Here is a 27,302-nt window from a genome sequence, read left to right on the forward strand (position 1 = left end):
TCCTGGGTCACAGTTCATCAGGGAGCCCAAGGTAGGAATCCAGGGCAGGAACCTGGAGGCAGGAGCTGGAGCACAGGCCATGGAGGAACTCTGCTTTCTGGCTTGCTCCCCTGCCCCCTGCTCAGCCTGCTTTCTTATGCAACACAGGTCCACCTGCCCAGGAGTGGCACCACCCACAGTGGGCTGGGCCCTCCCACATCATTCATCAAGAAGATGCCCCTCAGACTTGGCCACAGGCCAGTCCAATAGAGGAAATTCCCCAGTTGAGGCTCCCTCAACCCACGTGTGTCAAGTTGACACTGAAGCTATCCAGCATATATGTCATGTCATAATAATGTCAAAAGTTTTGGCATACATGGTAGGGTATGCAATAGGATATCACTGCAGTGACTGGCCATAGAACTTACATTGGGGGGTGGGAAGAAAGAGATCATGAGAAGACTAGTGGACAGGTGAAGAGTAGTAGATGGGTGGGAGTGCCTGGCAGAGACACGTATAACATGTTGGGGAGTTCTAGAAAGAGTGAACTAGAAAGTCAAGGGATGGAGTGGTTCAAATGGAGATGATGGAGATGATGTAAATGGCAAAGATAAAGTTCACAGTGTAATCATGGATGGGTGTGGGGTATTAGTCTATTTTCTGCTGCTACAACAAAGCACCCAACCTGAGTATTTAATTTTTTTTAAGTTTTTTTTTTTTTAATTTAGTTCAGAGTCTCGAGATCCGAGGGCAGCACTGGATCCCTGGTTAGCTTCCTCTGTGCCATGTGATGCCATGTTGGAGAAGTGGACTGGAGATGGTGAAGAAGGGGCCAGGGATGTGTGATGGCTTCCTGCTGTAGTGACCCACTCTCAAACAAAGAATCACTCTGAGACAGACATTAACACTTCTGAGCTCAACACCCCCAAGGACACTTCTAGAAGGCTCCAACTCTTAAAGCTCCCTCTACATTGGAGGACAAGCCTCCAGCACATGATCTTTGAGGGAAAGGGGACCACAGTCACAGCAGAAGCCGAAATGGGATACATGAAAAGAGCATCATTGATCACTGTTAGGTCAGATAACAAAGATTTTGTGTCTTTCAGCAGATTTGAAATCAAAATAAAGAATGATGAATAAAGGTCAGAAGAAAAATAGGACTGAGTATGTCAAAGAGGTGAACAGAGGACAGAGACCAGGAGAGCTTAGATGGCAACAGTCAGCACAGTGTTCAATGCCAGGAGAGTGAGGACAACAGAGCAGGTGGCAGGGCAGTCCTGTATGACTCTTGACAAACTCTGCAAAGGGACAAAGCATTATCACTTATGGTCTGAAAGTCTTATCATATGTTCCCCAGCCCACCTGTGATGTGAGCGTCCAGTCATTCTTAGAACCTTCTTACCTCCAGATTCCCCCCAGCGCACCAATGCAGAGAAGCAAATCAGTAGCTCAACAGGTTTCAGACTGTCCACAAAAAGGTAGTAGCATACCCGTTCTTCTGAGAACTGCAAGAAATCAGACCAGTCATCAAGCGTACCAGTCCAGGTGCGCTGTTATTTTTCTGCTTTCTGTTATAGTATAGGTCAATCTATTAAGAAACTTACTACATTTTGAAGATCATAGTAAGTACATTGTGGGTTTAATAATATGAAGTGGGTAAATGTCAGCACTAATCTGGGGCAGCTGGGTCTAGAGCCGCTGAGAGACTGGCAAATCTCTTCTCCATGAACAAAGAAACAGGAGCTGCCAGTCCCAGAAATGAAGCAGTGAGGAAGAGACCAGGCTGAAGGCTGAGCCGTGCTCAAAGAGTCAGCCACAGATTGGCAAGGAGACCACAGAGTGGCAATGGCAGCAAAGGAAAATAATCTAATGGGAATGCATTTAGGCATTCTGCAGGGTGGTATGTGATTTAAAAAAACAAAAACAAAAACTGTTCCTTCTTTTCACAAGATCTTCAGAAATATGCCTATTGTGTCCAGGGTGTTTTTTTGTGTTTTCTGTTTGTTTTTGTTTTGGATATGCAATACAGTGATGGGTAAGACCAGACATCTTTGAAAGAAAGTCACACAAGGGTTACACACTTAGGATTTCAGTGCATCCTATTGGGCACTATTAGTATTCCTAATTCCTGAGAAAAGAAAAGGTAGGATGAGGGGCTTACCAAATGCACCCTGTTTGTAAGTAGCAAAGCTGAAATTGAAAGGCAGGTGAATCTATCTGCCAGACTCTGAGGTTGTGCTCTTGACTGGTGCCTCATTATTGCTTCTCAGAGTCATAGTACGTCAATGCAATTTTGAATGATGGTGCATGGTAAATATATTCAACAAATCTGTCACTATAGTATAAAAGCATGCAGTTGAATTACTGCTTTACCATAATATTTAAATATTCACTTAATATAGGAATGATAAATTGCTAGTAATGCTGTGAAAAGGGAAACCTTGCTATTCAATGAACTATAAAAAGATTGCTAGATAGGATTGATATGATGGAAGATGGTTTGAATCATTGTCTCCTCCAAAGTTTCCCGTTAATGATTGTCTGACACTTTGTTTCAAAGGTTCCCTTTAAACTACAATATACTAGTGTTATTGACAACAGTTTCAAATACTCACTATTTGAAAATATGAATTTGGCTCTGCCAGCCCAGTGTGTGTATGTGAGGAGGACTTTCTGCATGAGGATAATTTTCAGTCATTTTTAAAGGATTGGCAACTGAGGAATCAGTGGTCCCGAGGCTGTTCAAGAGGGGCTTTCAAGTCTCTACCCCACCTTCACACTGAGAATCGACATAACAGCTGTGGAATGTGCTGGGATCAGACCCTTGACTCTGTGCTCAGCAGTAGGACTCTGTGCTCAGCAGTGACTAAAGTATGAACGCCTGGCCTTAGACCACAGCCGGCCCTTCCTTTCAGGCTGTAAGAGAAGCTCTGAGCTCTGATGGCTACCATTTCCCCTCAACCATTTGTGTTGTAGTCATGCAGAGATATGAAGGACTCACATAGACACATCATTTTCTTATTTTGCCAAACTGAAATTTTCAAAGGAAGACGTTTTAATATTTATCATCACCTTTTAAAAGTAAGATAGGAACAGTGAACAGTTGACCACTTTACCATACATATACAAATATTAAAATGGTGATGGATTAAAAAACATCTGGTAGGCTTTATTTAGTAAATGACAGCCAACGTGTATTTTTATTTACCAATAGTCACTGTTATGTGGGGGTAATCAACAGCTATCTAATTGGATTCAAAGCCTTCTCAATTGGACAGAACTCATGGGTAGCACTGTTAACTCAGCCAAATACACATGGCCTGAGAGGACCTAGATCCTAGAGAAAACCCTATATCTTTCATATCTCTAGACAAATGAAATCTTATCATATGATAAATATCAATCCTTATATTCACAGACACACATGCCATACTTCATCAAAGAAGGACTTCATCAAAGAATCACTCATCAAAGAAGCTTCTTTTTGCAACAGATGGAAGCTATTAAAGGATGGCACATCTGGTCAGACACAGAGAACATACATCTGAGAGATGCCCAGTACTAGGTGACACATCTATAGTTGAACCTCTACAGCTAAGGCTCATGGAACATAGTGGAACAAGGGATAGAGAGAAAACTAATGTATCACTTAACTTTCACCAGTAAAACTCCCTTACACAATAGAGTACAACTGACCAAATTTTAAAGAATAAGAGACTGTAGAGTGCAGGACAGGACTCCTAAATGGATCCTCATCCACCCATGGCTCAGGGAACATAGCAGAAGAGGGGGTGGAAAGAGTGTAAGAGACAGGGCTTGTTGATGAACACAGGGAAGCAGAGGTTTCCAGGCTACTGGAAATTTGCACATGTGAACTTGTGGCAATGGTGGCATTAAATACAGGATCCGGGTCAACTCAATTAAACAAGGGCCCAAAAGGGAGGGAGAGAAATAGGTGGTAGGCTGGCCTTAGACTGAGAACTATTGGAGACTGATTGCTGCTAGGTGAGGGAGAATATGATTTACATATGATCACTAGACGGGCTGGCCAGCTGCCAGTGGATACATTTACACTGAAGGACATTTGGGTACAAGTGCTTGAATGACTAGTACGTAACATGTATGATGGAATACATGAGGTTCGATGGGGGATTGGGAGAGGCATGGATGGGGGAAAAGGTCTAAATTTGATTAAAAACTGTTGTATGAAATTACAAAAACTCATATATATATAAAGTCGCTGAGCAAGTCAGGGGGAGCAAGCCAGTAAGCAGTGTTTCTCCATGATCTCTGCTTCAACTTCTGCCTCCAGGTTCCTGTTCTGAGTTTTTACCTTACTTCCCTCAAAGATGGACTGTGCTTTGGAAGTTTAAGATGAAGTAAATCTTTAAAGGTATCTTTTGGTAATGTGATTCTATATAAAGCTTACCCATAAAAAGAGAAAGCTTAATACACTTACCTTAAATTCTGATTTTTGAAAATTAAGGCGATAAGAACTTGGCTTGTGGAAGATATAGATATTGCTGAAAAGAAAGAATATAAAGCAGGTTGCCGTTATGTGTAAAAATCTAGTACCACGGCTTTAGTCTCTCTCTTAGACTCAAGTAATTATAGGCGGAAAAACTTTAAAAGAAACCAACCTGTGCTGCACTACTTGTTCTATATTTTATTATTTTTTTTTATGTGTATGAGTGTGTTGCCTGCATGTAGGTAAGTGCAACCACCTCGGCAATGCCCTCAGAGGACAGAAGAGGCCATTGGATCCCCTGGAACTGGAGTTACGGACAGTTGTTAGCTGCCCTGTGGGTGCTGGGATTTGAAACCAGGTCTTCTGCAAGAAAAACCAATGTTCTTAACTACTGAGCCATCTGAGACAAAAATTGTCTCAATGGGAAAAAAATTACATCTTGGAAGGCAGCTATGCTCACCACTATACCACCAACACCGGAGCTTGTATCTAATCCTTAAAATATTTTAGGGTTACCTATTCAGAGGGGGGAATGTTGGAGGGGAGGGAGTGGGCATAGGTTTGATTAAAACATCCTATATGCATGTATGAAATTCTCAATTAAGTTTTTGTAAAAGTTAAAAAAAAAAAAACCTGGGGTCCAGAAAAAAAAAAAAAACATCTTAATTAACAAGTCTAAAGAGAAACCTAGAATGATTACAATGGATAGGGCTGATCAAGTGTTGTGTAGACAATCAATGCATTCATTATTCCCTTCAAAAACTATTTGAAGCTGGGCATGGTATCACACACCTTCAATGCCATCATTTGAGAAGCAGAGGCAGGCGGATCTCTGTGAGATTGAGGCTAGCCTGGTCTCCAAAGTGAGTTCTGGGACAGCTGAGACAACAGGGAAACCCTGCCTCAAAAATAACAATCAACAAACAAAACAAAAACCTTCTATTTGATATTACACTAACACCTAGCTAACAGTTCGGAATTAGCAGATTGGGGCTGGAGAGGTGGCTCGGTGGTTAAGAGTATGCACTGCTCTTCCACAGGACCCAAGTTCATTCCCAGCATCCATGTGGGGTAGCTCACAACTGCATGTGATTCCAGCTTCAGGGGATCTAATGCCATCTCTTTTGGCCTCTTTGGGTGCCTGCATACCCACACATAAACATAAATAAATAAATAAATAAATAAATAAATAAATAAATAAATGCATACATACATACATACATTTTAAAATTAAAAAAGAACATATATGACCAATATATGGATATACAAAAATAAACACTGATGTGAGTTTTTGTACTGATACATCTCATGATTAATCCATGAGAACAGTCAAATACTTACTGAAAGCATACACAGAAGTCTTCAAAATCTAACCATATTTCTTTGGAAGCACTTTCATTTATTGTTACAAGTTCTTCCTGTGGTTTGTCCTGTGTTGCTGTTGTCTGGCTGACCAAATCTCTTTCTAAACTAAATCCCTCAGTTGGATGGCTGTCACCCGTTACAGACTCTGCTGGTTCATCTGTAAATGGTAGAAGAAATATGTCAAACATATCTTACATTGTTGCATAACATGCTTTTAAGATATGAAAAATAATATAGGGGAATTCAAATGTCAAGTTCTATTTATGGGAAAACATTTACTAAGATAATCACTTATATGCAGGCTTCAAGTGTATGAAGACACAGTTCAATACACTTAGAATTTCATGACAATTTAGAAAATTTGAAATTACTAATAGATTTGTGAACACATTCTTCAGACTCTGAGAAGTTACAATACAGATGAATTAGCTTATGTACTTAAAACTGCTACAAACATCATCATATAAGAAGGGGCATCCAAGAGAGCAGAGAGCAAAGTCAAAACTTAATAGATCAATTGTCACACATGTGTTTTATCATTCTACTCAGTCAGTGATTCTGTAACCTTGTTTTTTATTTATCAAGTACTATCATAAAACTCTTCCAGACTTCTTGAACCAACATTTTAATTTTATACACACACATATAACACTACTTTTTGCATTTGTGTCTTGGCCAAGTCTTTTGTTAGCAGCAGGAATTTGCAATTATTTCAGTATTTTCATAACAACAGACATACATGAGAATGCATGAACTTGTGGGCACACACTTTTGTAAACCCAGCAATCAGGAGGCTTAAGAACTTGAGGCCAACCTGGACCTCAAATGAGTAGTACGCCAGTCTTGGCAATTTAATAGAACACTATCTCACACAAAGCAAAACAACAAAGTAAAACAATCGTATAAACTTTGCTCCAGGAGCCTCTTCTACTTTTCATTTTACTTTGAATTTAACCTGTGAAATTATCACAATTTTCTAGGCTAGGGTAGATCAGAATTATCATATCAGAGGAGAGGCTAAGGAGAGGCTAGAGGTGGGAGAAGGGAAAGCTGAGTCTGCCCAGAAGCAAGAACTTTGTGTGCTTTGATACACACTGGAGAGAAAAGACAAGAGGGAATTACTGCTTTACCTTTTCCAAGTATGGTTTGTGATACACTATTACCCTGTGAAGTGAAAAAGAACAATCATCAGTCTATGCATAATCACCCAAAGTAGGACAGTTTGTAAATAGGAAATGTGACCCAAAAGAGATACACAGGTAACTTTTACAGCAGATTCATGAACTATTAACTTTAATGATATTCTTTATATTGCTGAGAAGTGGAGTACACATTCTTTTGTAAATAAAAGACGTTTTACAATAGAAGAAACTCAGAATCTCTTATGATTCGGAGTTGGGCCAATACCCAAGACTGGGTAGCTGTTACTGTATTTACTTCCAGCTGGCTGAGACTTGCAGTTACCTCACTTTCCATGAGGGGAAGAAGACCGGATCGCAGAGGTGTTCCTTTCTTAACGACAGATTGCACAAAGTGCCTAATGGAAAATAAAAGTGCAGAAACCTCTGTCATTATAACCTCTTGCTTATAGTGACTAATAAAGATCTGCAGCTTTATCAACAAAAGAAAGTTCCAATTGTGTTCATAGTTTTAAAAAAAATTTCATGCAGGGGCTGGAGCAATGACTCAGAGGTTAAGAGCATGGCTGCTCTTGCAGAGAACCTGGGTTTGATTTTTAACACCCACATGGTGGCTCACAACTGTCTGTAACTCCAGTTGCCAGGAGTCTGATGACCTCTTCTGGCCTTTGTGGATACTGTATACGTATGTGCACAGATGTGTATGCAGACAAATGTTTATATACATCAAGTATAAATAAATCTTTCATTTTAAAGATTGATACAAAATTCCAAATCATTTTTTATACTACTTTCCATCCAACTAGTCTGTGTTAGTCAATGTGTTGGTGCAAAAAGTTCTTTGGGACACTATTCATCTTAAAGCAATGGTAGTCATTTGGATGTTGATGATGGAAAAACAGGAATTCAGTTCAATTAATTATCATAGTTATGTATGAGTGAAATGGCTCAGTTTGGGAAATTTAGTCATGAATTGAGCACTCAAGCAAGTGAGACAGTCTACCCCAGAGGTTAGTTCTTCAAGTAATTGTTGACATGGTCCAAATCAGCACTGTCATGGCAAGAATTTCAGTGGCATCATGAAACACTTGTCATCATGTCTAATTCTGCATAAGTATCTTTCAAAAATAAAATCAAATTCTGTGCATATTGGCAAGTTTGGTAGCAAACACTAAATCCAGCACTCATGGGAGGTAGAGGCAAGCAGATCCCTGCAAATTCAAGTCCAGCCTCATCTACAAAATGATTTCCAGGTCAGCCAGGGCTACACCTTGAGATACTGTCTCAAAAAAAAAAAAAACCCTCAAAACAAAATGGAAAAAACTATACATGTGGACTTCATAAATTTGGATATTTTCCCCCAGTTATTGTTCAGTGAGATTTAAATCCACACATTTACAGCCAACTGATTTTTGACAAAGGAGCCAAAAATACACATTGGAGAAAAGACAGCATGTTCACAAATGGTACTGATCAAACTGGACAAGTACATGTAGAAGAATTAAACTAGATCCCCACCTCTCACCATGCAAAAAACTCAACTCTGAATGGATCAAAGATTTCAACATAAGACCCCGTATCCTGAATTAGATAGAGGAGAAATTCAGGAATATATTGGAACTTATAGCACAGGAAAGGACTTTATGAACAGGATTCCTATAGTGCAAACATCAGGTCCAACAATTGACAAATGGAAACACATGAAACTAATAAGCTTCTGTACATCAAAGGACACCATCATTCAAGTGCAGACTAAACCTACAGAATGGGTGAAAATCTTTACCAGTTTTACCTGCAACAGAGGGTTAATATCTAGAATACATAAAGAACTTAAAAAAAAAAAACCTAAACATTGAAAAAAACAACCCAGTTAAAAGTGGGGCAAGGAGCTAAACAGTGAGTTCTCTACAAATGAAACACAAATGGCTGAGAAATACTTTAAAAATGTTCAACATCTATAGTCATTAGGGAAATACAGATTGAAACCACTTTGAGATTTCATTTCACCTCTCCCAGAATGACAAATTTCAAAAACAGAGCAATGACAAATGCTGGTGAGGATGGAGAGAAGGGGGAACACTTATCCACTGTTAGTGGCAGTGCAAACTGGTGCAGCCACTATGGAAATCAGTGTGGAGATTCCTCAAGAAGCTCAAAATTGATCTGCATATGACTCAGCTATACCACTCTTGGGAGTATACCTGAAAGACTCTATACCCTACTACAGAAACACCTGTTCATCCACGTCCATTGCTGCCCTTTATGTAATGGCCAGAAATTAGAAACAAGCTAGATGTCTATCAACTGATGAATGGATAATGAAGGTGTGGTACAAGTATACAACGGGACATTATTCATCTCTTTAAAAAAATAAATTATGAACAGTTGTGGTGCTTGGTATTAGTCTCTGCTGCAAAAGAGCTTCTTTAGTGAGTGGTGACTGGGATATTAGTTTATAAGGATTTGGTGCTAGGATCCACATATGAGGGAGAACATACGTCATTTGTTTTTCTGAGACTGTGTTATTCACTTAGTACAACAGTTTCTAGTTCCATCTATTTACTTGCACATTTTATGATTTAATCTTTCTTCACTGCTGAGTAGAACCCCATTAAGTAAATGTACCACATTTTCATTATCCACTCATAAGTTGAGGGACACTTAGGAGGTCTATGAATTTCCCAGGCCTAAGGGACACATCTGCAATGCAACCTCTACACCTAAGGCTCATGGAACATGGAACAGGGATAAAGAAGAGGACACTAAGGAATCAGTTCTCAATAATGAAGCTCCTCATGCAGTGGAGGGCCAGGAACACAAAAGGTCACAAATGGCCAAAGTGTAGAGATCGTCTGCTAAATAATCGTCCTTGGACAGGACCCCTTTATTAAACTTCATCCACCCAAGGCTCAGGGACCATCGTGGAAGAGGGGACAGAGAGATTGTAAGAGCCAAGGAGGATGTGTATGACCATATGGAAACAAGAGTCCTACAAATTCCTGGAAACCTGCTCATATGTTTCTATGGCATAGGTGTCAGTGTACACAAGTCCCATGCAAACTGAGGCAAACAGTAACCTAGCATAGAACTGGGATAAGGGACAGCAGACCCCAATCTTATCTAAAGGAATGTTGGTAACTGATTGCTGCTAGATGAAGAAAAGCTGATCTTCTTATGACAAGGCACTCTAGGGTGACTAGACTCAGTGGATGGACTTGCGCTGGGGAACAGCTGGGGCACTGACAACACAGTGGGCAGTAACAGGGATGACAGAGTATATGGGCTCCAAGGGGAGGGGGTGAGGCTATGGGAGGGTGCCACTGGGGATGAGGTATAAAGATGACACCCAAAACATTTTCATCCACAAAGTTCATGCTGGAGTACTGTACAACGGAGTTACAAAAAAGCAAGAAACAAAAGAAAACCTCAATGTGCTAAGTCAGTCTACAATTTTGTGTTGGGCTATACTCAACTATCCTAGGGACCTATGAGATACACACAAAAAAAATCAATAGAAAATTAAATTATGAAATTTGCATGTAAATGGATAGAACTAGAAACAATCATCTTGAGGTAACCCAGACTCAGAAAGATAGGCATCACGTGTTCTCTCTCATAGGTGGATGTTAGCTTTGAAATCTTAGATATGCATGTTTCAGTTTGAAAATAGAAAGGGTTAAATCAGGTGAGGAATGGGAGGTGGGATAGAAGAGGGAATGTGGGGAAGGATAAGTAAACCAAAGGCCTTTAGAAAAATCACATGGAAACCCACCATTATAGAAGCTTCTTAAAGTAGAAACATATACATTATTAAAAGAGATTAAAAGGAGTTATCCAAAAGCAGGGTACACTGCCCTTTCTAGATATCATAGGAGAAAAAAATAAAGAAACCTCAATGGCAGGAGTGGACTCCCTCTCTAGAAGCTACTGATCAGGCGTCCTGTAGACCCTCAAACAATACTGATCAATGCCTTTGCTCTTGGTTATCCACCAGAACTGGACCCTATTGCTGAAGAAACTACATACATAAGATGGAGAAACAAACAAGGATACCAGATGTTGATATCAGGCTTAGGAACCTAAGGCTAGACAGATTCACAGAACATGGGGGCAACCTAATACTAGTTTTCTACTAAATAGCTATTGTATCAAACTGACTCCAAATGACTTATTCTTATGCCCATAAGATTAATGTATCTCTCAACTCTCACCAGAGAAGTTTCTTTATGCAACAGTTGGTGATTATCACAGAAACTCACAACTGGCCAACATGCAGAGAACAAGACACTGCAGAGCACTTATCCCTGAATAGGACACCTAGGACAAATTTCTGCCTCCCAAGGCTCAGGGATCATTGTAGAAGAGGGGGTTGGAAAGATCACAAGAGCTAGAGGTGGTGGATGACCACAGGGAAACAGAGTTCTCCAGACAGTTGGTCAGTTACATATATCAACTCACAAGTCCCATCCAAGTTCAACCCAGACAAAATTCCAGCACAGACGTGAGGAAGTGGGTAAGAAGCTCCAATTCCACATTTCCTCCAAGCTGCTGGGTGGGGCAGAGACAGTTTCTTTCAAGCATAGGAGTCTTGGTAGGTTAACCAGGCTCTAGTGGATGGACCCACACTGAAGGACATTTGGGGACACAAATTAGACTCTATAGGCCCTATTACAAATAATATATGTTACATATATTATATATAAAATAGTAAAGTACATTAAATTGGGCATGGGGCAATAAGAGGAGGTTCAGATGGGGAGGGGATCTAACTATTATCAAATTACATAATTGTATAAAAATCATAAAAATTCAATTTTAAAAAGCATATTTAAAAAATTAATTTTTGGACTTACAGGCAACTTCCACCAGAGGGTAGCAGAAACATATTTATGTGGCTCCAATTCTAAATCATGATTCAAGAATGATCAAGCCTGTCATATTGCTGCAGTGGCAGAATTCCAATGAAAAGGCATTATTGTAGCAGTTATTCTCCAAGCGAATATTGCTCTTATGGTGACCTAGGAAGTCTGACTGCACAGTAAAGCAAGTCTGAGACATGTCCTTCACACAGGATGAAGTGACAGTCACATATCTCTACTTGGCTCTGCCACATAGCATGAATATGTAAACAAATTCATAACTGCTTCCAGCAGGGAGATTAGCCAAATGCAGTCAAGTGACAAAGCCACCTGCTTTGGGGAATTAGAATTTTATTCATCTTAATCAAATTGTAAAGCTGAAAAGTGTTACAGAAAATCAGGTAAGGGGAGAAAGTCAGGGAACTTAGGCTGTGACGTCAATCTATTTTGGTCCCTATTAACACAAGAATTCTTAAGGGCTGGGTATGAGAATATAAATTATAAGAAACTTTATCTTAGTGGTAAGCAGTTGCAGTTCTTAAAACCTAAATAATCTCTGATTAGTATGCAAACTTAACTGTAATACTTGATTCAAGTCCATCTCCTGGGGTCTGCAGCCTACAAAGAGGAGGGTCGCCTCATAAGAAACATTTCTTCCATGCTTCCAAGTGAAGCCAGCCATGATCAAGCAGGACCTTTGATTTATCTTCACAAAGATGGAACTATAAAAGAAATGAGCCAGGTGCTCCTCCCAAGCCCCATGAGACTCCTGAGGAACACATCCTCAAATGACCTTAAGTGTAAAATGAAATTTATTTATTTGGGCCAACTGTATGGTTTTAAATGCCCCAAAGGAAAGTATAACCAAAGAGTGAAATGATCAGTGTATTTCTTTTAGAGTTCAAGGGATTACATTTCCCACACATTATGCTTAAGTCCATATAAAGAGTTATTTAGGCAATTATTTCTCATTGATGATTTTGTTCCTAATCAGAAAGTGCTGCTCAGATGTAAGACTTCAAATCTTGGTCTCCAATACTGTGGTGCCCACCTGTAGCTAAGGGAGACAACCTGCTATTGTTCTAAAATGATGGATAAATTTGTTTTCTCTAGAAGCCTTTGAGAGGGAACTGACACTAACTATTCCAACAGCTATCAAAATGCCTGAAAGCAAATCCTGAATTCATCACTCTAGTGTCCAGCTTTGAAAGACAAAAGAAAAATGAGGAGGAACCCAAAAGAGGGATGCTTTTGGAAGCCTTTGTCAAGAAATTCCAATGGACTTTTGAAAATTACCCCATTCTGACATTTTTCTAGTTCCCTGTCTAGAACATGTAATGTTAACTACTCTTGCCTTTACTTCTCCTTCACATCTCCTATTCATCAGTCAAGGACTTTCTTTCCCCCCTACAGATAAGGGTTATGCAATTTGGGAGTCTTAGATAGACCCACTGAAAGGGTACACCAATTGCCTCACCCTGCGTCCCTGTTCAGCATGGAAGAAGCTGGAGCAGTCTGCATCCAGATTCCCTATCCGCAAGTTGGGTAACCTCTTCAGAGGATGGTGTGATAAGAATAGGAGGTAGGAATTGGCTAGGCAGTTAGGGTAAAAAGATCCCAAAGAAAAGTAGCCAGTTTCTTGGCTAAAAATCACAATGTCCTTGGGCCTCTTAGCAACTTACTCCATTCCAAAAGCCAAAAATTTCAAAAATATTTGAGAGCTTTTATCTAACCCTTAAAAGATTTTAGGGTTACCTCTTCAGAAGGGGGAGTGTTAGAGTAGTCAAAAGCCCCATCTAAAAAATCAATTGATAAAAGAAGAAGAAAGAGTAGATGAAGTTATCAGAAAAAAAGTGATGGGGAGATATGGGAGGAGTTGGAGGGGAGACAGTAGGCGTGGATTTGATCAAAACACCTTATATGCATGTATGAAATTCTCAATAAATTATTTTAAAAAATACTTGAATGGCAATATTGTAATCTTAGTAGATGTTATGGTTAATTTCAGGTGTCAACTTGACCAGATTATGGTGTTCCTAGCTGAATGGTAAAGCATCATTTCTAGGTATGCCTGACAAATATCAGCATGGAAATTGGTGCATCGAGTGGGAAAGTTTTGTGCTTTCCACTCAGCAGTGGGCGGATAAAGCAGAAGAACTGAGGAAAGATGACTTCACTCTCTGTGTCCCGGAACATTCTTCCCCTGCCCTAGAACAGCAGAACTCCAGGGACTCTGGCCTTTGAACTCCAGGACTTGCATAGGAGCACACCCAGCCCTTCGGCCAAGGGGAAGTTAAGCCCCTGATTTCTGTAGTTCTCAGACTTCAGCCTTGGATAACTATGCCTTTCTGCTCTCTAGCTTGCAAATGGCCTGTCATAAGATTCTCAACCTCCATGGTCATAACAGTCATGTAATTTTGCATTTGTCTTTGCCACATATCATGAATATGTAAATAAATTCATAATCAATCCCAGTGGGGAATAGATTAGTTGAATCTAATCCAGTGACAAAGTCACATGCTTCTAGGTATTACAATTTTATTCACCTTAATCAAATAGTAAAGCTGAAAAAGGTTACAGAAAATCAGATAAGGGAGAAAGTCAGGGAACTCAGGCTGTGACAGCAATCCATTTTTATCTCTATTAACAGATTATTACAGACTCCATATGATCCCATAAGTGATCCTCTGGCAAGTCCCCTCCCATCCATATAGGTATCTCTCTTCTATTAAGCACTTGGTATCTATGCATACATCATACTTGTTCTGGTTCTCTGGAGATCCATGACCAATACCATGGGGATCTTTCAGCATAAACTTAATTAGAAAAATCATAAAGCATTAACAATTTTACATTAAGTTAAAAAGAAAAAACCTCTGTGTATACTACAACATATTGAATGTCTCTCCCCAAAGCTCTTGGGTTGAAGCCGTACCTTCTACATGATGGTATTTGGAGGTCTAGCCTTTGGGAGATGTTCAGGTCAGGAAAGTAGAGCCCTTCTAAATGGGATGAATCCAGAGATATACATTACCCCTTCTTTGGGTGGGGTTCCAGAGGAAAAATATGGCCCTTCGTGGCACAGGAAACTGGCCTAAACATGACACCAGCTCTACTGGCCTTTTGATCTTGGACTTCCCAGTCTCCAGAATGGTGAGAAACAAGCTTCTGTTATTTATAAGAAACCCAGTCTATGGCAGTGTTCTTATAGCAGCAGAAACAGACTAAAACACTGTGTGTGGCATTTTGTTAAGACATTAAAGAATTTCGTATGGCATGTAATCTAAAAAATTACTTTTTTTTTTCAGTCTTGAAATATCTTTTATTGGAAGGTCATGCATTGCCATCATTTATTGTATTTAAAATCACTGTACAGTTACTTTTGTGAAAACTCTGCCTGCATTTTCTAGTACAAAAAAAAAAAACCTAAAAATTGTTTCAGGAATGTAGAGAAATATCCAACTTAAATAGCGAAAAAGTGCAGCATAATTACTGCAGCACTGCAGTCATTTCTGCATTTCCCATGTTTCTTAAATAACTGTCTTGTCTGATAACACACAATATAAAGAGCAATTATGAAAAACAGGCATTTACATATACTTCTATTTCTTACTGAGAATATCCTGTTGGCATTGGATAGCCAATCATAGGCGCAGCAGCTGCAGTAGCAGGATATGCATATGACTGTTGTTTCATACCATTGTGCATATTTGCAACATTACTTCCATATTGCTGAGTGCTATCATAAGCATTCCGGTAAGTCCCTGTTGGATTACCAGTCCTAAAACTGGTTTGTATACCAGCAGACACAAAATTACTTCCAAAGCTCCCATTGGTGTAATTTGCAGCACTGTAAACACCATTCTGAGTTTTTGCCCCAAAATCTCTCTTAAGCAGACTAGAATAACCTCTGTCATAATTTTCCCTGTCTTTAAAGGTATTAAATCCACCCCTTTTGCCCACAGAGTATCTGTCCCAACGATCATCCTTCATGCCTCCTCTACCCCTGGAACAACCTGAACCTCTGTCTTCAACCAGCTGAAGCAACTTGGGGTTAATTGCTTGATTAGCTTCCCGAAGCACAGAGATAAAGTCGCTCACTTGATTTATATTATTAGATGTAAAGAAAGTGTATGCTGTGCCTGTTTTGGTACTGTGAGCAGTTCTTCCAATTTGATGAATATAATCCTCTGAGGAGTCAGGGTAGTCATAATTGATGACAAATTTCACATCTTCCACATCTAGCCCTCTGGAAGCAATATCAGTAACAATAAAAGTATGATTTAATATTTAATACCAGCTATAGGTTTAATTTAAAGGCACATGAGAAGTTTAGTTTTTCAACAATAATGGTGTGTCTAGGAAAAATTAAGTTTCTATACATCTATTTTCTTGTTACAATAAGTTAAGCATTTGAATAAATATTCATAATAAATTAGGTGTTTATTTAAAGAGAAAATAAAGATATATTAAATTTGTAAATGCCATTTACAAAGTTTAAATAAGTGTATTTAATTCATCATAAATGTCTATAGAATTTAATATATTTATTACAAAAGAACATTTAATGTGAAATAAAAATGACTAAAACAAGATTTATGAATTTGTGATGAAAGCAAACTTTTAAAGCCAAAGTAGAACAAATTATCTTTTCTATTTATTCAGCTGTAGTCCACAGCTAGGCACTGCTGATAATTTGCTCAGGAGTATTGTGTGAGGTATTGCCTCACCTTCAGTGTTCACTTGTTGATGCATAAAACTGATAGAAACTTAGGCCAGGAGTGCACACCTGTAGTCTCAGCACTCAGAAGGCTAAGAGCTGAGGATAACAAATTCAACGTGCCCTTAGGCTACATGGTGAGATTGTGTCTCAGAAATCAAACATTCACACAATAACAACAAAAATAAATAAATAAATGAAAGAAACAAAAGTGACTCCTCCCAAGCAAGACAGAAACTTAAAGGTAAAAGATAGGAAGAATGTGTGTAATATATTCAACTTAAACAGAGTAGGAAAATATAATTTAACTGATTAACTGGCTTTCATGCAATGTGCTCCTAACAGAAAGTACAATGAACGGAATATTTATCTAAATTGCAATTGCTTTTTTTCTTATCAGTCAGTACTTTTTGCATGGATTATAGCATACCCTAGGAAAGATTAAACTATATTTAATAGATGATATATCCGTTGTGTCCTATGATGAATACTGCCCACAACTTGACAGGATCTGGAATTACTGAGGAGCAACATCTCTGGGCATGTCTGTGAAGGAGCTTCTAAATTATATTGAATAGGTCATGGAAGACCACCCTAACTGTAGGCAGCATCAATCCATTGTCTCAATACAAAGGAGAAAGTGAGCTGGGCACAGGCCTTCATTTGTCTGTCTCCTGACTGCAGACACAATGTGACCAGCTGTCTCACACTCTTGTCCCCAGGCCTTCCCTGCCATAATGGATTGTACCCTCAAACTGTGAGCCAAAATAAACCTTTCTTAAGTTGCTTTTGTCAGGCATTTTATCATAGCAAAGAGAAATGTAAGCAGTACATATTATTTTTTAATTAATACTTTTAATAAAATGTTTTTTGGTGGTGCACACCTTTAATCCCAGCACTCGGGAGGTAGAGGCAGGCAGATCTTTGTGAGTTCGAGGCCAGCCTGGTCTACATAGTGAGTTCCAGGACAGCTGGGGCTACAGGGAGACCCTGTCTCAAAAAGACAAAAAATATGGTTTTGAATTTAAAATATATTTCTAAAACATGGGCAAATAAGTAAAACTTAACAGTTACTGGCTACCAAATTAGACAGACCACAATAACATCTTCTAAATAACTTAGATGCCTCAATATATTTTCTACTCAATATTTACTGAGTTCAAGCACCTGTCATCTCCTTAGGTATTTTATTAAGCATCAAAATGTTACAGTATTGACACAAAGTTCACATTCTAACTCTTTTAAGTTCTTTGTTAACTAATTTTGACTAACTTGCATTCATAATATTAGAGACAAAACTATTAGAAGTAAGCAATATTAAGCACGATGAAATTAACAGTAGTGGTGTGCAAGCAATACTCTTACTACAATGAGACTAACCAAAGAAACTAAACCCTTGAGAGGCCACGAGTGGAGCCATAGAGTGTCATGAGAATTGTGGTTTCCCAAGTCCTTGGGTCCTTCTGACAGAGCAACTATAGTAATAAGTATGATTCATCAAAGAAAGAAGGTTTTGAATATTCTCTAAGAAAAATGTCGCTTAATACATTCATACTATGCATAAGAAGTTCACATAACACAGTTTTTACTAATAAATGTCAACAATGATAGGATTGCTTTTTATTTCTCTTCATTGCAGCCTCACTTAGGGCCGATTGTTCTCCAAGTGACAGAACCTTGATTCAAAGTAGATTTAAGAGGAAAGGGAATTTCATGGGCTTTTCTAACTGAAAAGCAAAGGGAGGAACGGAGACCAAATCGTAGAATATCCTTTTACATATCTATAAGCCTAATAATTATAAACTAGTGTAAGGCATTATACCATTAATTGTATTAGGTGACATTTTTCTTAGTTGCCACATATTTGGAAGATTTTCATGAAGAGAGGGAATATAGAAACATTTTAATAATTTATTACTTTTATTTTTGTGTATGAGTGTATTGCCTACATGTAGTAAGTGTACCCATGTTATGCAATGTCCACAGAGGTCAGAAGTTGTAGGATTCCCTGGAACTGGAGTTATAGACATTGGTTGGCCACCATGTAGATAGTGGGACTCGAACTCAGGTCGCCTGGAAGAGCAGCCAGTGCTCTTAACCACTGAGCCATCTCTCCAGCCTCATAGAAACATATTTTAATAGCTTCACAGGTTATTCCTTTTGGAAGAAGAACTGAACACATGGCTTCAGAAAGGGGTAGGGAAGTGTCTTCTGAAGATACATATAACTTCAAGTTCAAGTTCTTGTGTTGAACCCCTAAACCTGCGTACAGGGAATAGTATTAGCCCAAGAGAGAGGGATGTATGTTGCATACAGCAAAGCTGGAGAGGCTGAGCCATCCAAGCCCTTTGGAAGTAAAGTCTGAAAAGTCTGACATGGAGCTGCTGGCTTTGGTGTTTGCTCTGCTGGTTTTTGGTCTTGTTTTGGTCCAGTATTTCCTCACTGTGCCTCTATTCCTCCCTGCTGGAATGGGAATGTGTATTCAGTTCCACTGTATGTTGGGTGTGTGTGATTTGTCTTTTGATTTTACAGGGGCTTACAGCGATTTCTCTACATCTCAGAAGAGATTTTGGACTGTGGGCTTTTGAGTAGTATTGAGACTGGTAAAGACGACGGGGACTTTTAAGGTATTTAAATGCATTTTGCATTTTATAAGGTCATGAGCCTATGGGGGCCAGGGAGTGGAATGTGGTGGTTTGAATGAGAATGTCCCCCATAGGTTCCAAGTATTTGGACATTTTGTTCCCAGTTGGTGGTGCTGCTTTGGGAGCTCTTAGAAGGTGTGGCTATGCCCCCAGGTCACAGGGGGCAGGCTTAGAGAGTTCTTAAGCCTTGCCAGATCTCCAGTCACTCTCTTGTTTCCTATGCCTGCTTGAAAATGTGAGTGCTTAGTGTCAGCTCCTCCTCCAGCCACCTCTGCCCCCATGCCTCCCCACCACAATGGATTCTTGCCCCTTGGAACTGTAAGCTCAAATAAACTCTCCCTCCTATAGGTTGCTTTGGTCAGCCTTTCTATCACAGCAACAGAAAAGTAACTAAAAGCCATGTACACTTTTGCTTCCTCTTCTAAATAAAACTTTTGTTTGCTGGCCTGTTGGATCAGTCTATATATCCTTTTATTAATGAGTCCAAGAGCCTGGAAAGCAAGGGTTCTTGTCATCTACTAATCTTTCTTTGCAGATCTTACTGCCTAGTGGTACACTGGGAATCGAGTTTCTAACACATGAAAGTTTAGCGGACACATTCAAACTATTGTACTTCCTTAGAGGTCAAGGCTTCAACTTATGAAGACACAAACTTTCAGTACACAATATTTCGACCCTGGATTTCTCAAGTTTGTGTTTTCTTACATGCAAAAATACATTCATCCCATGCCAACAGCTCTAGAGAATCTAAAGTGAAAAGTTTCATCTAAAGTACCATCTACATCAGATATGGATGAGCTTCTTTGTGTATGACTTGCCTCAGGATGCTGAGGCAAAATTTTCTTGCTGTGAATCTTTCAAACTACACATCATGTGCTTCAAAAATACAATATTGGGACAGGGATTGGGCAGGCATTCTCATTTCCATCAGCTGTTTAAGATTCTTTTGCTCTACTCAGGTGGTGAATGTAGGTAGGCAAACAGAAGCTCGCCTGGGCTTTGGCAGCTTTTTTTCCCGTCTGGTTTTGGTAGCAGCTTAGCAGCAGTGCTGGGCAGATGAAGCAGCAGCAGGTGGTGCCCTCTAGTGTTAGAGAGTCCCCATAAGGCCTCTACTATCAGGACCATTAGTCATACAGCGTTAATGCTCTTCTGTAGGCCTAAGAGATATAAATTTATCAGCCTTTGACAGAAGCCTATGTAGGATGGCTCTTGTGTAGGACTAGGAACTCAGGAGTCTTTAGACTTTAACACTAGGCTTTGTGGTAGCTCTTGTTCCCATGTTCAAAACCCTCGGACCTAAAGATTTGACAGCCTGATCATGCTGGGATCTTTGTAAAGTCAACTGGGTCACTGAATTTAAAGACCTCTGGTCCTCTATACCTCTGATGGACATGGCATCCAGCTGATTTCTGAACCCCTCAACAGTCCCTTCTGAACTGTCCCCCCAAGAGTCCCTTCTCTTTTCCCAGAATGTACCTCAAACTCCTCCAGCCTCTACCAGCTATTCAGTTGTAAAACCACATCCACTTTTTATACCGTTGTTATAGCAGGATCCCACTTTTTCAATACCAAAATCTGCATTGTTTCAGTCATATGCCATAATAAAGTCATGAGCTAGGTGGCTTATGTGAGTGAAATGTGTTTTCCCTCAGTTTAGGAGCCTAACAGTGTGAAAGCAACTTGTTTATTAAGGGCTCTCCTCTCTGCCTTGCTTTGCAGACTTCCAATTCGTGCTCAAGTGGCTTTTCCAGGCAAAGGTGCAGAGGACAAAAGAGTGAAAGCTCCTGGAGTCTCTCCTCACAAGGGTGCTGATCCTGTCAGATCACAGTGCTACTCATGAAAGCTCCTGGAGTCTCTCCTCACAAGGGTGCTGATCCTGTCAGATCACAGTGCTACCCATGAAAGCTCCTGGAGTCTCTCCTCACAAGGGTGCTGATCCTGTCAGATCACAGTCCTACTCATGAAAACTCCTGGAGTCTCTCCTCACAAGGGTGCTGATCCTGTCAGATCACAGTCCTACTCATGAAAACTCCTGGAGTCTCTCCTCACAAGGGTGCTGATCCTGTCAGATCACAGTCCTACCCTGTGGCCTAGTTTAACCTTAATTCTGTCCATAAAAATCACTTCCCCCAAATCCAGCCACCCTGAAGTTTAAGACTTAGAACTTCAGCATTTTAGTTTGGAAGGATACGAAAGATTTAGTCTATAAGACTTACACATAAATGAGCAAAACTGTTTGCATTAGCAAGGTAATATGATAACAGGATATGAAATATTAAGTAAATGCCCTTTAATACGTTTTTATTTTTTTTTCTCAAATTAATGTTCTTCAAATGTTCTTTCCACCGAGGGCCATGTTAGTACCATGTGATACCGTATTCACCAGATGCATCTGTGAGAACGCCCCATACTTACGTTTCTGTTGGAATGGTAAATGGCGTCATTCTGTAATTCAGAAATGGACTTGAAATCTCAAGAAACTTCTCAGGCTTCTTTATTACTGCATCTAGAAAACACCAGTTGGGTAGTGTAATGTATGTTTTTTATAACCTTTCAGATTTATCTGCAGAATTCAACATTTATTGTAGTGCTCATTAGAGTAAATATTTACACAGGAATTTTCAATAGAGTTGATGTAGGAATATGCAGAGACATCTAAACTTTTTTATTGAAAGAGTTTTTGGGTCTCGCCAATACTAGCTTTGTTTCACTCCAGTTTCTTTCAAGGTTGTGAGTGGAACAATTAAGCTCAAGGGAGAAAGGAATGTTTTTGTATTAGCTGTCATCTCAAGTGCGGGGATCATTTTCCATAAAAGTCTGTGCTTTAGGAAAAAGTGTTTCCTTAGTTTACCTCTTGCGCACATGAAGAGGAAATATGAACTAATACATAGAGGTTGCAGGGGAAGAACGAAAAGTACAGCAAAGGTCATGAGTAGGAAGAAACTGTGTTGGAAGAGGATTGTGGGTATGGCTAAGTACAGAAGAAAATCCCACTGAGAAGGGGCGAAGCACACAGGCTCCCATGGTCCGTCCTGAAATTGAACAGGAAGGGCAGTTGCTGGGGAAGGAAGTGAGGTTTTCACAGCTGAGTTTCTCTGACCCTTCTGTACTATTCTCAAGGATTATTTCCCATTCTGTACGTTGCTACTTCACTATGAACTCAACAGAAAGAAGACAAACACATGACGACCCGTCACTCAGGCCACAGTCACTATGGAATTCCATCAACAGTGAGAAGAATGACCATACATAGACTTTCATTCTAACCAGTGGTAAAATTAGAACATAAGTCTATTTTCAATATTCTTTCTTTCAGTCCCAGATGCTCTGAATGGACACCTATTTTAAGCAACTCAATGCATTTACCTAAAATATAGCCAATATAGTATTTAAAAAGGATTTAAAAACATGTTATATTGGTGCTGATCTTTGCTTCAGGAAAGAACATAAAAGAGGAAAAAAGGCAGGCAAAAGGTGAGAAGACAGGTAGGCAGGAATGAAGATGGGAAGGAAGGAGACAGGAAGGAAGGGAGGGAAGGGAGGGAGAGAGGGAGGGAGAGAGGGAGGGAGGGTGGAAGGGCCGAAGGGAAGAAGGAAGGAGGGAGTGAAGGGAAGAAGGAAGGAGAAAGAGAGAGGAGGGAGGTAGGCAGGGGGTGGGGGGGAAGATCACTGAGATTTGTCTTGGGCTGTGTCTGGGATATGTGCACTAAAAGACCAGTTGTATTTGAAGCCAGAACCACAGCAATTCAAAGGCATTCCCAGCAGTAAGGATAAAGCCACTCATGGTTTATAATGCATGGGAAACACTCAAAACATTTCAGAAACTTAACAGTGCTGCCTTCTGGAAATGGCATATGTGTGTCCATGTGGCTTTGCCTTAACTGTTCATTCACTTGACAAACCTCTGAATAACACTCCTGTTATAGTTTGGATGTTAAATGTCCTTCAACAGACTATTCATCAAAAGACTGGTCTCCATGATAGAACTATTGGGAGGTATGTGCGCTGATCATGATGTCTTGCTTTGTCAGAAACCCAAGCAATAGTATTATTCAATGGGCATTTTAAATCTTTGATCCAAATCTTTCTTCTTTATAAGTTGATTGCATCAAGTATTTCATTGTAATAACAGAAAGATGTCATAACCTCCAATCAAACAATCTCTAGAATACTACATACTATTTTTGGACTGGGAAAATTCAAAAAAATAATTAGATATCAAAAAAAACCCAAAGCAAACAATGAAGATATACAAAAACAAGGAAAAGAACACAACAAATACATACATTTCTCCCAGTAAAAATTACAGATGCTCAGCTAACTGTGAGAAGACTATGTGCATTGAGTAAACACACAGGCTGCAAGGTGCTTGGCTGTGTCTTCTTTAGTTACTGTTTCTTCTGAAAATACTCTTCCCTCATCTTAATATTGTTTGGTTTAAAGTTGATTGTCCATTCTACGAACTCATTCATTTCTTCCTTCACCACCTTGGTCCCTTTTCCATTCAGGCATTGCACTTGTAAAAGGAAGACAAAGTTGGAGCAATGGCTCAGCACTCACAGCGCTTGCCGCTCTTGCAGAGGACCAGAGCTTTGGTCCCTCTAGCCATGTCTGGAGAATCACAACTGCCTGGAACTCCAGCTCCGGGGCATCTGACACCTTCTTCTGGTCTCCCCAGGCACTCATGTATACACACACACACACACACACACACACACACACACACACATACGCAAATAAATCTTGTTTAAAAAGCAAGACTAAAAGCATACATAGAACAAAAGAGTTTTAAAATGAATTGGAAGAAAGAAAAGACTGTAGGGACTCGTCCCAACCCGGCCTTAGTCTATGGGAACCCATTTATTTCTGAAGACAGCTGCCATCCACAGAGTGACTTTAAGACACATAGCTCAGGGCAGAATTTGCATCTTATTGGCATTCTAATTCTACACAGCAATTCAAAGATTAAAGCCTTCATGACACTTCACAATGATTTTTACATTTGAAATTCATGTTATTTAAGTTTCTATGTTTTTACTACAAACTGCTTTTCTGACATATTAATAATGATGCCATCACTTAAAGAATGAAATAGCTGGTCAATTTAGACATGACTCAAACTACTGGGCTTCTGAGACATACAAATTTTATTTAAATTTTTTATATATTTTATTTATTATTTTTATTTTATGTGTATGACTGTATTGCCTGCATGTATGTGAGTGCACCCGTGTTGTGCAATGCCACGGAGGTCGGAAGAGGGCTTCAGATTCCCCTGGAACTGGAGTTATAGATGGTTCGTAGCTGCCATGTAGGTGCTGGGAATTGAACCCAGATCCTCCGCAAGAGCAGTCAGCATTCTTAAGGGCTGATCCATCTCTCCAGCCCCCAAATTTGATTTTTTAAAGACATAATTTGGCTGAACTTCAAGTAGCTTTAGGTGCAATGCTGGCTGTTTTACACCAACATATACCTTTCCCATCAAAAGAAATTATTAAGCCTTCCCCGTAGAGAAACGTAAATTAGATTTTAAGTCAACGTGACACAAACCTTGTGCTTCATCTGTTATAACTGTTTCCTTTTTTTGGCGAATGAGTTTCCAGGGAGGCAAAGGAGGTGATTTGGGAGGCGCAGCAAGAGGACAAGACCTACTTCTAGTCACAAGTACAGGATGGCTACAGATGTGGGAAAGTCCGTATTCCCTGAGCTTCTCAGCAGAGTTTGCCTAAGAGATGGAAAGAAGATTCAAATTGAATCTCTCAGGAATCCCTTATATTTAAAAATAGCACTTTGCCAGTGGAAATACTATCACCACTACAGTGGTCAGAAGGTTTATGCCCTCATTTCTACCCCCTTCACACAGACATTATGACCGTTTGTACTTATTTGCATCTTTAAGTTTTCCTGAGATCCTATTTCCTTGTTTGAAAAGTGAAGCATTAGACCTAGAAGGTACTCAACCATTTTAAAAGCTTCAATCCCAGGAGAATGTGAAAGCCCTTAGCACACCAATTTGGTCTAAAATTAATCAGGAATCACTTTGGAGGTTAAAGCTGTACTAGTAACACTTATTACCCAAAGATTTAAAGAAAACTCATTAACAACTGCTACCTAGCATTACAAAAGAATTTCCAGTTTTGAATGCATTCAGGTGGGTGAGCTGGCAAGAAGGTGACCTTATCTAAATACTGTGCCCTCAACCTCTCAGAGTGGGTTCTTCCACTGGAAGTCCCATCACTGGAAACAATGGAGACATTCACAGAAGGGCGGGGCAGAGACTGTCCTCATAGATCAACAGCTGCTTTGGAATAATTCATATAATTTAAACAGAACTTCAGTTCCTCATTGCTGCCTGAAGCATGTCATAAGAATGTGTGTGTGTGTGAAAGTTCAAGTGATCTTTACTATCTCCAAATCCTGGCTTTCACAGCTTGCGTTAGTATTTAAAGTAAAAATAGGGAAATTCCAGCTACACTGAAGTTACTTCTGCCAAGAACTTGTTTTCTTTCTAATGATTTCACATGCCTGGTTTCTATGTGATCGTAATATCATAATAACTGAGACTACTGACACTGTAATTTATTTATCTATTGAAACACGGTCTCACTTAGCCCAGTCTGGCCTCGAACTCACTACGTAACTAAGGATGACCTTAAACTTTTCATCCTCTTATCGCCACCTCTCCAGTGCTGGGGTTACAGGTTAACAGGTCTGTGCCACCACAGGGCTTTCTGTATGCTGGGTAAGCAGTGTCCAAGCTAAATCTCTGCAATTTTTTTTTCTGTCTTTTTTTTAGACAGCTGTAGTCCTAGCTGGCCTGGAACTCACTATATAGGCCAGGATGGCCTCCTCACAGAGATCTGCCTGCCTCTGTCTCCTTAGTGCTGGGATTAAAGCCTTACACCACCACATCAGGCAAGAGTGAAAATATTTAAAGCAATCCACCAGCCTACTCTAAATTACTGGTTCAGCTGTACTCTGCCTGATTCTCAGGACTGATTTCTACACCACTCAATGTATTCTTCTTGAAGGCACAGAATAGGTGGGGCACTCTTGATGCAAGCCTTGAGAGGCCAGTAAAAGAATGAGTGCACCCAGCTGAGCCATTCAAAAGTGTTATGCACATTCAAATTAAAGAGAAAAATGATTTTATGGATTTTAAAGTGGCCCAAGAAGACAGACAACTGTCCTTAAAAAAAAAAAAAAAGAAAGAAAAAGAAAAAAAAGAAAATCTTTTATTGCAGGATCTTAATTTCTTGAAAAACATCCTGAAATTTCTGTAATTCTTAAAGTAGCTTAACTATTTTTTTCCTATATGGTCTAAAGGACAAATTTTCCCTACAACTTGAACTCTGTCAAGTGTTAGAATTCTCAGTGAAATCAAGTCATCATTTGAATGAAGTCCTGTGGAAACTTAAGGAGAATTTGAGGTCATTCGGTAAGAGGGAAACTCAACATAATTTTTTTTTTACATTTTATTTATTACTCTTATTTTATGTGAATGACTGTATTGCCTGCATGTATGTAAGTATACTTGTGTTGTGCAGTGTCTGTGGAGATTAGAGAGGGTGTCGGAAGCCCTGGACATGGAGTTACATTAGAAATGACTGTTAACCTCCATGTTGGTGCTGGGAATCAAACTCGGGTCCTCTGTGAGAGCAGCCAATGAGATGAGCCATCTCTGCAGCCTCCAAAATAATATTTATACATTGGGCAAATTCCAGACAAATGTATATGTATACTAATTTAGCCAAATAAGGACAATCAATATTTTAATCTAAAAAAGTGTTTTGGAACCTTAGAGTATTCAAGAATAAAATGAAGCAAAGTATTTTGAAAATATAGTCTTGGTGGAGATAATAAAGCATGGTTTTAATACCTCCTCACAGTTAAACAATACTTAAAAGTGACAGTTTTTTATATTATATTTTATTTTATTTTTACCATATTGCACAATGCTTCTGAATCAAGTCAAGCAATGCCATAAATAGTGGCTATAATTTGATGCTAAGAACTTTTTCAAAGGATCTCAGAATTCCTTAGATAAGAATTAGGGGCAGGGAATGGTGAGATGGCTCAGCAGTTAAGAGTGCTTGGTGTTTTTCCAGAAGACCCCAGTTCCCAGCA

General features: G+C 39.5%; 2 protein-coding genes across 2 annotated transcripts in view; both read right to left on the bottom strand.

Annotated features, from left to right (window-relative positions):
* Positions 1-27,302, bottom strand: part of Adgb (androglobin) — a 138,992-nt gene that overhangs the window by 72,209 nt on the left and 39,481 nt on the right. The window contains exons 12-18 of the mRNA XM_008836708.2: positions 24,726-24,900; positions 21,591-21,681; positions 7,220-7,349; positions 6,942-6,976; positions 5,789-5,974; positions 4,439-4,502; positions 1,382-1,484 (exon numbers count right to left, since the gene is read on the bottom strand). Coding sequence (XP_008834930.1) covers positions 1,382-1,484; positions 4,439-4,502; positions 5,789-5,974; positions 6,942-6,976; positions 7,220-7,349; positions 21,591-21,681; positions 24,726-24,900 — 784 coding nt within the window. The remainder of the gene's footprint in view (positions 1-1,381; positions 1,485-4,438; positions 4,503-5,788; positions 5,975-6,941; positions 6,977-7,219; positions 7,350-21,590; positions 21,682-24,725; positions 24,901-27,302) is intronic.
* Positions 15,420-16,058, bottom strand: LOC103737020 (probable ATP-dependent RNA helicase DDX5). Its single transcript, XM_008836700.3, has one exon. The coding sequence runs from the start codon at positions 15,801-15,803 to the stop codon at positions 15,420-15,422; it is 384 nt and encodes a 127-aa protein (XP_008834922.1). The 5' UTR covers positions 15,804-16,058.

Source organism: Nannospalax galili, unplaced genomic scaffold, assembly GCF_000622305.1.
Source record: "Nannospalax galili isolate Female #2095 unplaced genomic scaffold, S.galili_v1.0 scaffold377, whole genome shotgun sequence".
Classification (NCBI taxonomy): Eukaryota; Metazoa; Chordata; class Mammalia; order Rodentia; family Spalacidae; genus Nannospalax; species Nannospalax galili.